Source organism: Pan paniscus, chromosome 12, assembly GCF_029289425.2.
Source record: "Pan paniscus chromosome 12, NHGRI_mPanPan1-v2.0_pri, whole genome shotgun sequence".
NCBI lineage: Eukaryota > Metazoa > Chordata > Mammalia > Primates > Hominidae > Pan > Pan paniscus.
This window is the reverse complement of record NC_073261.2, coordinates 101,081,363-101,094,972: the sequence shown is the minus strand read 5'-3', so window position 1 is coordinate 101,094,972 and position 13,610 is coordinate 101,081,363. Positions and strand designations below refer to the sequence as shown.

The 13,610-nt window shown below is 41.6% G+C and overlaps 1 protein-coding gene across 20 annotated transcripts in view; it reads right to left on the bottom strand.

Annotated features, from left to right (window-relative positions):
- DTNB (dystrobrevin beta) overlaps window positions 1-13,610 on the bottom strand; it is a 296,683-nt gene that overhangs the window by 44,899 nt on the left and 238,174 nt on the right. For 10 of the 20 annotated variants that reach the window (XM_034952753.3, XM_034952759.3, XM_034952767.3 and 7 more), the window contains 3 exons: window positions 12,579-12,664; window positions 11,552-11,665; window positions 6,189-6,303 (listed from right to left, as the gene is read on the bottom strand). In XM_034952753.3, the coding sequence (XP_034808644.1) occupies window positions 6,189-6,303; window positions 11,552-11,665; window positions 12,579-12,664 (315 nt within the window). The remainder of the gene's footprint in view (window positions 1-6,188; window positions 6,304-11,551; window positions 11,666-12,578; window positions 12,665-13,610) is intronic. The other 10 variants (XM_055108153.2, XM_055108151.2, XM_034952755.3 and 7 more) reach the window with 1 other exon arrangement.

Below are 13,610 nucleotides of genomic sequence, written 5' to 3'. Positions count from 1 at the left end.
AGGAAGGTGCTCTTCACAATCAAAGCCAGATGCTGGATGCCTGACCAAAGCCAAACTCACAGGAGCCTAGGCACAGAGCGCTGAACACTGGCTCTGGCAGCGGGAAGGAATTAGAGCGCTTCTGCTTTTGCACCTGCTTTGCAGTTAGGAAGCAAGCTCTCTTCCTTGCCAGACTTCCCTTTGGGGCAGGACACTTTTCTTATATTCTTGAGGCAAGGCAGTCATAGTTATTAAACATAGTTATTAAACATAGTTATTAAACAATTATAAAATGTGTTTTCATTGCTGGCACTGTGTTGAAGTGGAAAGTGCGATGGTTGGGGAGGGATGGGGCAATCCTAACAGGCTGAAATTGTATCTGAGGTCAGAAGACCAGTATGTAATTTCTTAGAACTGTTTCTAAGACATCTCCCTACTTCCACAGTTTTCTCCAGGTTTGGTATTAAAGAGAACACTGCTGTGGCTCAACAGAATAGGGAAATTCAGAAAGCAATGTTTCATACTTGGACATCTGGTGATTGCAATTTAAGTTTGTCAGAAGAGAAACCGTAATTTGCAGTAGATATATCAGGTTAGGCTGGGGACAGTGGGCAGGGCAGCGCTTCCAGGACTTACAGGCCTTCCATGTGGCCTGGTACTGGGGAGAGAATGGACTTTGGCAAAGTGTTATTTAGGATAGTGTTGTATAATTTAAACTCACAAAACTTATTCAGATAAAGCCCTTAAGGCTCTGTCAACACAGTAAACAGGTCAGATCCCAGGTCTGAGAACCTCCGTGTTATCAACTAGTCAGGTGGGGTCACTAAATATTGACTGATGACAAGGGATAGAGCCAACGTGATTTAAAAGGGGGTAATACCTTAATTATAAAGTGTAAACTTAGAACTGCTTATGTCACCTAAAAACATGTGAGTCTCTTCCACATGAATGAGGTCTGGCAAGGTGGCCAAAGCAATGACATAGCCACTGTAGTCATTTACATAAAAATTTACACTCAAACTAGATAAGCATTTGCAAATGAGGTTGAAATTCAAAACTGCAGAATTCATCTGGTAAATGTAAATGAGTTTCCTTTTCTCTTCCTTTTTTTTTTTTTTTTTTGAGATGGAGTCTCACTGTGTCGCCCAGGCTGGAGTGCAATGGCGCGATCTCGGCTCACTGTGACCTCCGCCTCCTGGGTTCAAGTGATTCCCCTGCCTCAGCCTCCTGAGTACCTGGGATTATAGGCATGCACCACCACATCTGGCTAATTTTTGTATTTTTAGTAGAGGTGGGATTTCACCATATTGGCCAGGCTGGTCTTGACCTCAGGTGATCCACCTGCCTCGGCCTCCCAAAGTGTTGGGATTACAGGCATGAGCCACCACGCTTGGCCTGGTAAAATGAGTTTCAAAAGCAATATCAGACAAATGGAAAATGAAGTAGAACATGGATTAGAAACACCAACACATAAACACTTCTAGATTAAATAGGAAGTTTTTTTGAGGTCAGTAATTAATTAATACTCATTAATCAGGTAAAAAGCATAAGGGAAAGATATGTAGAGAAACATGAATGCCTGAGTGTCAGTCTACATTATGTCATTAAAAAGAATAAAGGGTGGCTCACACCTGTAATCCCAGCACTTTGGGAGACCAAGGTGGGTGGATCACCTGAGCTCAGGAGTTCGAGACCAGCCTGGCCAACATGGTGAAACCTGTCTACTAAAAATACAAAAATCAGCTGGTTGTGGTGGCGGGTGCCTGTAATCCCAACTACTCAGGAGACTGAGGCAGGAGGCAGGAGACTCACTTGAATCCGGGAGGCAGAGGTTGCAGGGAGCCAAGATTGTGCCACTGCACCCCAGCCTGGGCAACAGAGTAAGACTCCATCTCAGACAAAAAAACAAAAAACAAAGGAGGGTCCTTGATACTCCTTGATTGATCAGGGATTGAGTCTAGTCACCACGATATGCCAAATAACTAATGTGACACTTAGGAACTCAATAGATTTTTGTTAAAGAAACAAAAAAATTAATTTTAACCCTGCTTTATTCCAAAAAAGGATTAAGATTTTTGTTGAATGAATTAACAGTGATGTCACTTCTTATGTATGCTTCTTTAAATTATCATTTCAGATAGAAGATAAAGTACATAATAGTTTCCTGAAGCAGTAGAATGAAAGAACTCTCTGTGGCATGAAAATTTACTGTGTGACATATTTTAATTTATGAGTATCTCAGACCATGTGGCTTGATTGTCCATCTGACTAACTGCTTCCGACTATTTTATGAGAGAATTAAATGCTAGCATACTGAACATCAATAAAAGCAGACAACCCCTTTTAAATTAAAATTAGGATTTTCTTTTCTTTTTTTTTTTTTTCTTGCTCTGTTGCCCAGGCTGGGGTGCAGTGGTGTGATCTCGGCTCACTGCAACCTCCACCTCCTGGGTTCAAGCGATTCTCCTGTCTCAGCCTCCCAAGTAGCTGGGATTACAGGCGCGCACCACCACGCTCGGGTAACTTTTGTATTTTTGGTAGAGATGGGGCTTCACCACTTTGGCCAGGCTGGTCTCAAACTCCTGACCTCAGGTGATCCACCCACCTTGGCCTTCCAAAGTGCTGGGATTGCAGGTGTGAGTCACTGTACCTGGCCTAAAATTAGGATTCTAAAGGGTACTTTTATGGGTTGATGAATATATATTTCTAATAGTAGGAAAACACTGAAATTTTAACATAAGTCAGTAATTCCTGTGTATGACCTTTTAGGTATGCATATAATACAAAAATTAAGATTACGTGGTAATTCTTTTAGGAAGCTGGACACTAAAGGCATGAGATTTTCGACTGTGAATTCTAGCCAATGGATAGAAAGGCAACATTCCTAGATTTGTGTTTGCAAATTCTTCCTCCCAGTCTGAACAGCCTTAGCCTGTCAGATGGGTAAATGATATTTAAGAACCTGGCAGGGGATCCTACAGGGGCAGCAGTGTCCTGCTTATTTTACTGAAATTACTGCTGCAAATATAAAGAAACTCGGGGTTTGGGATCAGAGTTGCGGGCATTAGCTCGTTCTGCTTAGCCCTTGAATATAAGCATCAGCGGTACACTAGAAGGCCACAGTGGCATGCATGGGGCTTGGGGTCAGTAGTTCTGGGGATCACTAAGACAATCCAACTGAAAGGCAATGGTACAAGGTTACTTAGGGGAGATACACTCTGGCTTCCCTTCAGTTTACATAAACCTTTTGCCTTTTACAAAAATCACACTGGGGCACTGGGACTTTCCCATCTATGCTTGGGTAATATTTGAGAACATCTTTCTGAAAAGGGAGATGTGACACAGGGAAGAGGTGAGTGGATCCCCTATTTTTTTTTTTTTTTGAGACTGAGTCTTACTCTCTGACCCTGGCTGGAGTGCAGTGGTGTAATCTCTGCTCACTGCAGCCTCCACCTCCTGGGCTTAAGCGATCCTCCCACCTCAGCCTCCTGAGTAGCTGGGATTACAGCCACGTGCCACCGTGCCCGGCTAATTTTTGTGTTTTTAGTAGAGATGGGGTTTTGCCATGTCAGCCAGGCTGAACTCCTGGCCTCAGGTGATCCACCCACCTTGGCCTCCCAAAGTGCTGGTATTACAGGTGTTAGCCACTGCGCCTGACTGGATACCCTATTATCTCCCATCCCACAGGTGTACTAACTCCATGGCAGCAGGGCTTTTAAAGCCCCACGAGGCTGCAGATGTTACACAGGCCATGTATGTTTAAGTACATCCCTGCTGTTTAGATGAGGGGCTAGGTTGCTTAGCTGGGTATCTGACAACTATTAGAGGGATTTAGGCCACATTTTTACATAAGATTTTCTTTAAATAAGACCCATTTAGACATAAAATATTTCTGAGGAAAAATCCTGCTAACAGGGTTAATGTAGAAACATATCTATGCAAAACAACCCAAATACTCAGGGCCAAAGCTAGGGGGAAAAAACAACAACCACCACCACCACCACCACCACCAACAACTCAGCTCATAACAAAACAGTAATTGTCTTGAGCAAGTCAAAATTCAGTTTAAAACACAAATGCTACATTTATCCAAGTTGCTAATGCCCACTAGCTTCATTACTAAGAGACTGACTTAGAATGCAGAAGTTGGAGAAAGTCTCTAAACTGATATTCTCCTGGGCTACCACTCCTGGGGTTAAGATCCTTGTCACTTCGGGCCTGGAGGATGAAATTAGTCTCCTATTATCCTTTAGTTTCTTCCCACTCTAACTTGCCCTGCGCATTTTCCTAAACTGTTATTTTTAAAACCTCCAATGACTCCACTTTATCACAAGATTAAATTCACTCCTGTCATCTGGCTTTGGGGGCACTCCACACTTTGTGATTTTCTCTGGCTGTTAACTCGATATCATACTACAAAATGCAGGGAGTTCTCAGCATCGCTGGGCAATACCTGAGAAAGTAATAGCAGGAGCAAGTATCCTGGTATTGCTGCTACGTAACCAGGTAGATATTTCTGTTCGATGCCAATAAAATTGTCCAGGGGGAGGGCATTCAAATGCCAAGCATGCCTTTCTGTGCTCAGGGGTACAGGGGTTGTAATATAGCTTTCAACAACAATAGATAGACTTCATATGCCTGTAGTCCTAGCCACTCAGGAGGCTGAGGAAGGAGGATCCCTTGGACCCAGCTCAAGCAAGGTTACAGTGAGCTATGATCACGCCACAAGATAGACCTGACTTATTATGCATGTATTTAGTTCCCCAGTATCCCAAACCTACAGCTAATATGCTATCTTACTCTTAATATAGTGAAGTTACTGATTAGAATGGTTTAATTAGGTTGGTTTGTGTGATGGTTATTTTTATGTGTCAACTTTACCAGACTAAAGGATAGTCAGATAGCTGGTAAAACATAATTTCTGGGTGTGTCTGTGAGGGTGTTTCCAAAAGAGATTGGCATTTGAATCATTAGACTGAAAAAAGATCTGCCTTCAGCAACATGAGCAGCATCATCCAATCCACTGAGGACTTGGATAGAAGAAATCGCTTGGGTGTAGCTCTAGTTTGTACAATTTAATTATTATACAATTTCATGGTATAAATAGGCTATAACTTCATAATCCATTCTACTGCTGATGATCATTTGGATTAGTTCCAATGTTTGACTGTTGTGAATAGTCAATGCCCTCAGACATGTGAGCTCCCCAGGTTCTTGGGCCTTTGGACTCTGGGACTTAAACCAGCAACCCAACACCACCCATCTCCCAACCCACCTCCCAGATTCGGAATCACACCGTCAGTTCTCCTGGTTCTCAACCCTTCAGAGACAGACTGAATTACACCACCAGCTTTCTTGGTTCTCCAGGATGCAGATGGTATTAACATGAGACTCCTTTACCTCCATGACTGTGTGAGCCAATTTCCATAATAAATCCCCTCTTAGATATCTTTATATATATTCTACTGGTCCAATTTTTCTGCAGAACCCTAATACAGTTGTCTCTGTACTACTTATTGAAATAGGACACTTAATATTTGTTAAGTATTTAAGTGGAATATTTGAAAACTTGTCTTAACAGAAACTTTAAGGCCAGGAGCAATGGCTCATGCCTGTAATCCCAGCAATTTGGGAGGCTGAAGTGGGTGGATCACCTGAGGTCAGGAGTTTGAGACCAGCCTGGCCAACATGGCAAAACCCCATCTCTACCAAAAATACAAAAAAATTAGCTGGGCGTGGTGGTGGGTGCCTGTAATCCCAGCTACTCGGGAGGCTGAGGCAGGAGAATCACTTGAACCTGGGAGGCGGAGGTTCCAGTGAGCCAACATTGTGCCACTGCACTCCAGCCTGGGTGACACAGCGAGACTCCATCTCAAAACACACACACACACACACACACTACTTTAAGTAGTTGAGAAATATTATTCATTTTTACATAGCTAATATCCTATTTATAAACATTCTTATTTATTCATAAAAGCAACTGCTCGAGACATTATCCTATTTCCAGTTACTAATTTTTTAATAATCTGGCTTTGCACTAATTTAGATGACTTTTATACCCAATTAGGCTAAATTTATCTGAAAACTGATTCTAGGCTAAAGTCAAGCCTTTGGCCTCATCCTATTCTGACATCACAGGGAGGCAGCAGCTGAGGCTGTGGTGGGAGAAGAATGACAAGAACTGAGCGTGGGCCACGGGCTCTTACCTTCAGCAACTTCATCAGCTCTTCCAGCTGGACCATCAGCTCCCGCCTGCTCTCCTGCAGGGCCGACATCCTCTGCTCCAGTTCATCCTTCCTTTGCCTATCCAAGACGAGAAGCCTATCAGATAAAGAGACCCTCAAAGATGGATCTAAGGCCAGGTGAAATGGATTTCAGACCTGATCCTGCTACTTACCAGTTATGAGACGCTGAGCAAGTCATTTAGCATCCAATACCTCATAAAATGGTGATAATGTCTGTTTTGCCTACTTTCCTGGACTGTTCTGAGAATAATAGGTAAAAGTGCTTTGGAAAGTTTAGATGACTATATAAAGGTGTTATTTATATTACCAGAGTGAATTAATGATTAAAAAACTCTTTAGAAAGTCAATGCCTTTTGAAAAATATATAAAATTAGCCCAAATTTAGATTAATAGTAAAGAAACCATATTAAACTGCTCAGAGAAAACAGGGTTCAGTAGTAAGTACTTTCAGCACTAGACAGATTCAAGAAGGGTGACAGATCAGGACGGCTCCCTGTGTTCAAGAACAGTCACTTTTCCTTGAGGATAGATTTTATGCCATCTACTCCAGCTCAATATGTCCAAAACCAGACTTAAGACTTTATTCCCTAAATGGTTTTCTTGTCTCTGTCTCTTTTTTTTTCCTTGTCTCTGTCTCTTTTCCCTGTCTCTGCTATTTTTCCTTCCAGGTGTCATGGTTGAAAAATTCAGTCCTCTTTGTTACTTTCTTCTTTATATCCTGTATTCAATCAATAACTCAATTCAGATCATTCTTTCTTGGAAAATGTATGTGCCTATCTTTCTATTCCCATTTCTCTCACTTTATCTAAGCACTCCTTACCTCAAGCATGAAACAGTCTCCTTATGTGATTAATCCTGCTTTCTTTCTTTTTTTTTTTTTTTGTGATGGAGTCTCACTCTGTCGCCCAGGCTGGAGTGCAGTGGTGCCATCTTGGCTCAACTGCAACCTCCGCTTTCCCAGTTCAAGTGATTCTCCTGCCTCAGCCTCCTAAATAGCTGGGATTACAGGCATCGCCACCATGCCCAGTTAATTTTTGTATTTTTAGTAGAGATGGAGTTTCACCATGTTGGCCAGGCTGGTCTCGAACTCCTGACCTCAAGTGATCCACCTGCCTCAGCCTCCCAAAGTGCTGGGATTACGGTCGTGAGCCACCGCACCTGGCTCTTTCATCTTTTATGGTGAGGAAAAAGCAGTGAAATAGAAGTCAATGGCCTCAAAGTTGAGTATCAGCCCCAGTATTTACCAAATATGCAACCTTAGACAAGTCACTTAGCCTCAGTTTTCTCTCTTCTAAAAGGGGACTAGTAACAGCAACAATATTCTGAGGATCATATAAGGTAATAAATATGAGAGTGTTCTACGAACTTTAAACTGCCGCTCAAAACAAAGCTATGTTCATTTCATCATCCCATAATGATCTCAACAGACTTTCTAGCATCACTGACCCTTGCCTGCACAATCTAGACCTACGCTGTCTATCACAGCAGCCGCTAGCCACGCATGACTACTGAGCCCCTGAAACAGGGCTAGGCTGAACTGAGATGCACGGCAATTGTAACATACACACTGGAATTCAAAGACTTAGTGCAGAAAACAGCAAAATATCTTGATCATGTTTTAATACTGATTACATGTTGAAAGGATAATATTTTGAAAATATCAGGTTAAGTAAGATATACTATTAAAATTAATGACACCTATTACTTTTTGGTTTTTCAATGAGGCTGTTAGAAATTTTTTGATTATGTATGTGGCCTGCATTTCTATCGGAGAGTGCGGCTCTAGATCCCATCTACATTCCTATCCTTAGCACCACACCTCCTATTTTATGCCCTTTGTGTCTGGACCTCCAGCTTATGGTTCATTTTTCCTAAGTGGGCTCCATCATTTTATAACTCACCTCTCTTCCAAATCTTATTCATTCCGTAATGTCTGACCCAACATCACTGTCAGGAAGCTGCTCCTGATCACTTCGGCAGGGACTGCTTGATTAAGCACTACAGTAATTAGTGCTCCTCAGTGGTACTTAATTTACTTTACTGCTGCCATTCCTACCATGATGCAAAATCCTTGAGGTCAGGGGATGGGCCTTACTCATCCTTGCATGTATTGAAGGATTAAGAAAATATCATGCATCCAGTATCACCTAATTAACATCTACTGAACTTACCAAAATCATGATTTGAAACTCTCCAAGGGTTTCCAATGACCTAACAATTAAGACTTTCTAGAATCTGATCTCCATTGCCTGGCTAATTATATCTCCTATCACTGGCACTCTAAAGATTGATGTAATGAATGATTGAAAAGAAATTCTTACTTCCAAGACTCTTTCCCTTTTCTGAAATGTGCCATAATTATTTGGGGGGAATCATGCTGAACCCCAAGTGCACTTCCAATCTGAAATGTTTTGTCCTACACTCCATCCAAATCATTATCTACTTTTCATGGTCTAGCTCAACTTCTACCACCTCCATGGTTCCAAATGCTTCCAGAGGAAAATCAGACACACAAAGGTGGTAGGGAATAAATATAGATATAATACCTATATTATATAGGTATTATATATGTAAAATCTTGTGTGTATACATACATTATATTATATATATTTCCCTACACAGATTTCTTATCCATACTGTTTATTGACATTGCACAATATTTTTTAACTATCAAATTATTTTATGTTTTGTTCCAAAACCAGATTATAAGTTTTTAGGAAGGACTCATTGTCTTCTAGTCTTCATACTCTCTAAATTTCCAGTGCAGTAGACCCTCGATAAGAAGGATCTACTCATTCAATGTTCTAGGAAGACTTCTTCCTCTGAACTCCTGAGCCTGGATGTGATATTCTTTATCTGTACTGTGTGTGACCAAACAATTACGGTATAAGCTGAACATGAATGAGCTACAGCTACATCCAACCACAGAGAACGATCCTAAAGGCTAATATGGTGGGGGTAGGGGGTGGAGAGGGAAGTCCTCTGGGACTATCCCCACCATGTTAGTATAACATTTCTATTAAGCTTAGAAAATAAAAAGCAAAACTAAACAGCTTATTACATAGGATAGTGATAATGCGACAATATTGTTTTAAACACAAGGTAATGATAAACCAAATTCTGGATAGGCGTTCACCCAGTGGGGAAGGTGGAAGCAAGGAAATGGGGTAAGGGAGAGGTACTTCTATGGATGGCATTGTTTTAGTCATATTATGAGTTCTCAAATAGGATGTGGGTTTATAAGTATTCATTTGACTATTATGCTTCATATAAGTTTGTCACACACACATTCGTCATACATTTTATTGTAAGCAACATACCATTAAAAATAATAATAAAGGAAGAAAAGGCATCCCTGGTGGTCAAGGCTCATAGCCACTCACCCTATGGGTGAAGTTGTCTACCTTGTTTTATTATACTAGCTGGGTGCTGGCAGTCCCTGGCCTCATATATACTGATCAAAACCAGACAGATGTCAGATACCTACAAGTGAATCCAGCCCTTTATGTGTCTTTTGATAAGCAAAAGTTCTTAATATTAATGTAAATGGATTTACCAACTTCTTCTTTCATGGTAATTCTGAGATACTGCTTTCTATTCCAAAATCCTGAAGACATTCTCCTACTTTCTTCTAGAATTTTTTTTTTTTTGAGACGGAGTTTTGCTCTTGTTGCCCAGGCTGGAGTGCAATGGCATGATCTTGGCTCACCGCAACCTCCGCCTCCCAGGTTCAAGCAATTCTCCTGCCTCAGCCTCCCGAGTCTTCTAGAAGTTTTAAAGTTCTGTATTCATGTTGAATCCATCTGGTGTCAGTTTTTGTAATTAGTGTGAAGTAGAAGACCCGTATGTTTTGTACATAGGCATAAAAACTATCCCAGAACACTTTAAAATAGTCCCTCCTTTCTTCAGTGATATAGGAACTGCTTTTGAGGTGAAATACTTTCTGATTTCTCCACCTTCAGACCCTCGTTGGTCTCAGATTTACATTTCTGCTTCTTGCTATCCTATGTGACATTCCTGGACTCAGCCCTGCTACTACATCTAAGATATTTTTCAGATCCTTCCGGCTTAACTGAGCACTTTCAGCAATCCCAGTTTCAGCAACAGTTAGACTTAGGATGACAGGCCTTTTTGCTTTTCTAGATATAAAACCAGGCACTAGACAACAGGTGCATCTTACGCCAACAGCCTAGACTTACACTCTGCCCAAGTCAGCAGCATTTGTGTTCCCATCCTCCCTAGTATGACACCAGCTGTACTAACACCCCAGACTTGCAGCAGGAAACCACAGAGCCACCCAAATCTCAGCCTAACTACATTGAGAAACTAAAATAAGTTTTTAAGAGAACGAAAATCTCTATATAGCTAATGATTTTTTTCACCTGCACAGTTTAAATTCTTTATGACTCTACTATGACAACTTTTATTGATGATATAAATCTAAACAGTAGAATATCTACAGAAAACAATAATCTCCATTCTCTGGGAAAAGAAACAAGAGGCTACACAGAATCCTAGATGATAGCAAATTAAAAATCAACCTAAACAGAAAGAATCCACTATTTGAAAATCTAGAAATCTGGTGAGAAGTCACTAAATGTAGTTTCCATAATGTCTTAACTTACAGAAGAGTGCATACACACACACACACACAGACAGACACACACACACACACACACACACCCCTTTCTAAGGCTCATAGGCAATAAGACCCTAACAATGGATCAGATCACTTCTGTGAAGACTTCCCCATTCCCTCCAAAACAGCATCAAACATGGTGGTGATGCTGCTCTCTATTCCCATTCTCATCCTATGTCCTTAGTTTCCTGATTCTTGAGACACTTTGTTTAGAAGCCATGGTGCAAGGGTTTCATGTCTCAGAGATGTGCACAGGAAGCATCCTTCTCCTTCGGCAGAGCCCTGCATTGACTGTAAAGTGCCAGGAGAATATACTCACAGGAAAGGCAAAGCATTCTTCCCGCCAAGTGTCTCTAAAGTCAGACAAATTAGCAAGATAAGAGACAGACTGCAGCACAGTGGTCTTCTTAAAACAATCACAGAAGTATAAACAGTGCCCTGCTGGTCCTGGAGCTGGGAGACTGGTATTTACCAAGTTCTGTGATAATGGCTGACATTCTTAGAGTGATCTCTAATGGAACCCAGACATCTGAAGCAGCAACAGAATGGGTGAACTCTTCAGTGGTTTGTGCTCACAGGATTGTTTATACTGAACAACAGATTCTACCCCACTCCTTTGGTTTCTTCAGATAAGTTCCATCCATAGTAGATTACATGTGGCAAGTGGTAGAGCGTCCCTACTCACCTCAGCAGCCGCAGCTCTGCCAGCAGCGTGGGGTTCTGCTGTGCCTTCTCAGGGGTGGGCTGGGAGGCCTGCTCGTGTTCCAGGCGGAGACGCTGAATCTCCTGCAGGATCTCTCTAGAGAGGATGGGTGAACGGAAAGGGGCTGCACAGTGCTTCTCACTCACGCTCCCTCTTTCCCTATTACAACTTTTCAACTCTAGCAGTGCCTCCTCTACCAATCTTGTTTTGATTGCTTCCAAATGGCCAAGAGGTGAAATGGACACCTTCTCAATACTGCTTCACCTGACATTTCCTCAACAAAGCAATCCTTTGTGGTGGAAAAAGTCATAAAAATACTCTTCTCAAGGACCTGAAAAATCTCCAAGAAAGGAAAATTACAGCCAGAATACTTCATTTACTCCGTTCCACTCAGGCAGGAGGAAAAGGGAACTCCTTGCAACCTCCTAATGCAGGTCCTGTGCTGACTTCCCTTAATCCTTCCCTGCCCCTTCCTTCCCTCTGTCCCCGATGCCCCAGTAGACAGCTATGTTGTTTCTATCTATGCCTGTTACCTTAGGTCGGGTCTCCACGTCCTGGTTTCTACCTTTCAGTACATAATGGTGTGTTGTCTGCTCTCTGTGCCGTTAAATGGTATTATTATTATTATTATTTTTTTAAGGAGAGACCAGACAGTCCTACATAGCATAATGGGTCAGGACAAGATGATTAGATACAGCAAAATGTTGCTGGGAAGCAGAGTGGAAAACGCAATTGTGAGAGGGGGTCACACGGATGGGTGGGAGGAGGCCCTGCTAAAAGGAATACCCCGAGGGCAGGTGAGCAGAGCTGCGGACTACCAGAATCAACAGCATGCAGACAGACACAAATCAGCGTCCAGGGCATTCCCTGGACTTGGGCTAGCCTAGGTTCACTGAGGCAAGGTCTTCCTTGGCGGTCAAAAGCCACCTAGTATCCAAGGAAAATGAGAATCAGATACGCACGTGATAATCCTGGACTCTGGAAGTGGGCTCAGCCTCTGCGTTCTTACCTGTTTTTGTTTTCCAGTTCTGCAATAAGCTGTCTTTGTTGTTTGTTGGCATCAAAGTTAAAGCTCAAGTCAGTGGGAGGACGAGTCTAAAGTGGGGAAGTGGGGAGAAAGTTTTTTTTTTTTCTGATCCAAATATACTCAGAGTTCTAGACTGATGTTTAAAAAAGATTTTTGACATATAATTTACATATCATAAATCCACCCGTTTTAAGTATACAATTCAACGAGTCTTAGTAAATTTAAACAGTTGTGCAACCAATCACCACAGTCCAGTTTTAGAACATTTTCCATCACCGCAAAAAATTCCCTCATGCTAGTTTGTCACCAGTCACCACTCCCACCCCCAACCTCAGGCAGCCATGCGTCTGCTCTCTGTCTATAGTTCTGCCTTTTCTAGAAACTTCATATAAACACATAGTCTTTGGTTTCTGGCTTCCACTTGGCATAATGTTTTTGGGGTTAATTCATGTTTTTCCATGAACTAGTCTTTTTTTTTTTTTTTTGAGATAAGGTCTTGCTCTATCACACAGGCTGGTATGCAGGATGCAGTGGCATGATCACAGCTCACTGCACTCTTGAACTCCCGGGCTCTCACCTTGGCCTCTGAGTAGATGGGACTAAAGGCACATGCCACCGTGCCTGGCCTAGTAGTCCCTTCTTTTTTATTGCTGTATAGTATTCTATTGTTTCCAGCTTTTGGTTATTATCTATTGTTTCCAGCTTTTGGTTATTACAAATGAAGATGCTATGAACTTTCATTCACAAGTATTTGTCTATGTATGTTTCCATTTCTCTTGGGTAGACACCTAGGAGTAAAACGGCTGAATTATATGATAACTATAATTAACATCTGAGGAACTCCCAAACTGCTTTCTAAAGCGGCTGTACCGTTTTACAATTGCATTAATAATAAATGAGATTTCCAATTTCTCTACATCTTCACCAACACCTGTTGTTTTATTTACTTTTTATTTTTTATTTACTTATTACTTTTTTCTTTTAACCATCCTAGTAGGTATCAAGTTCTGAATA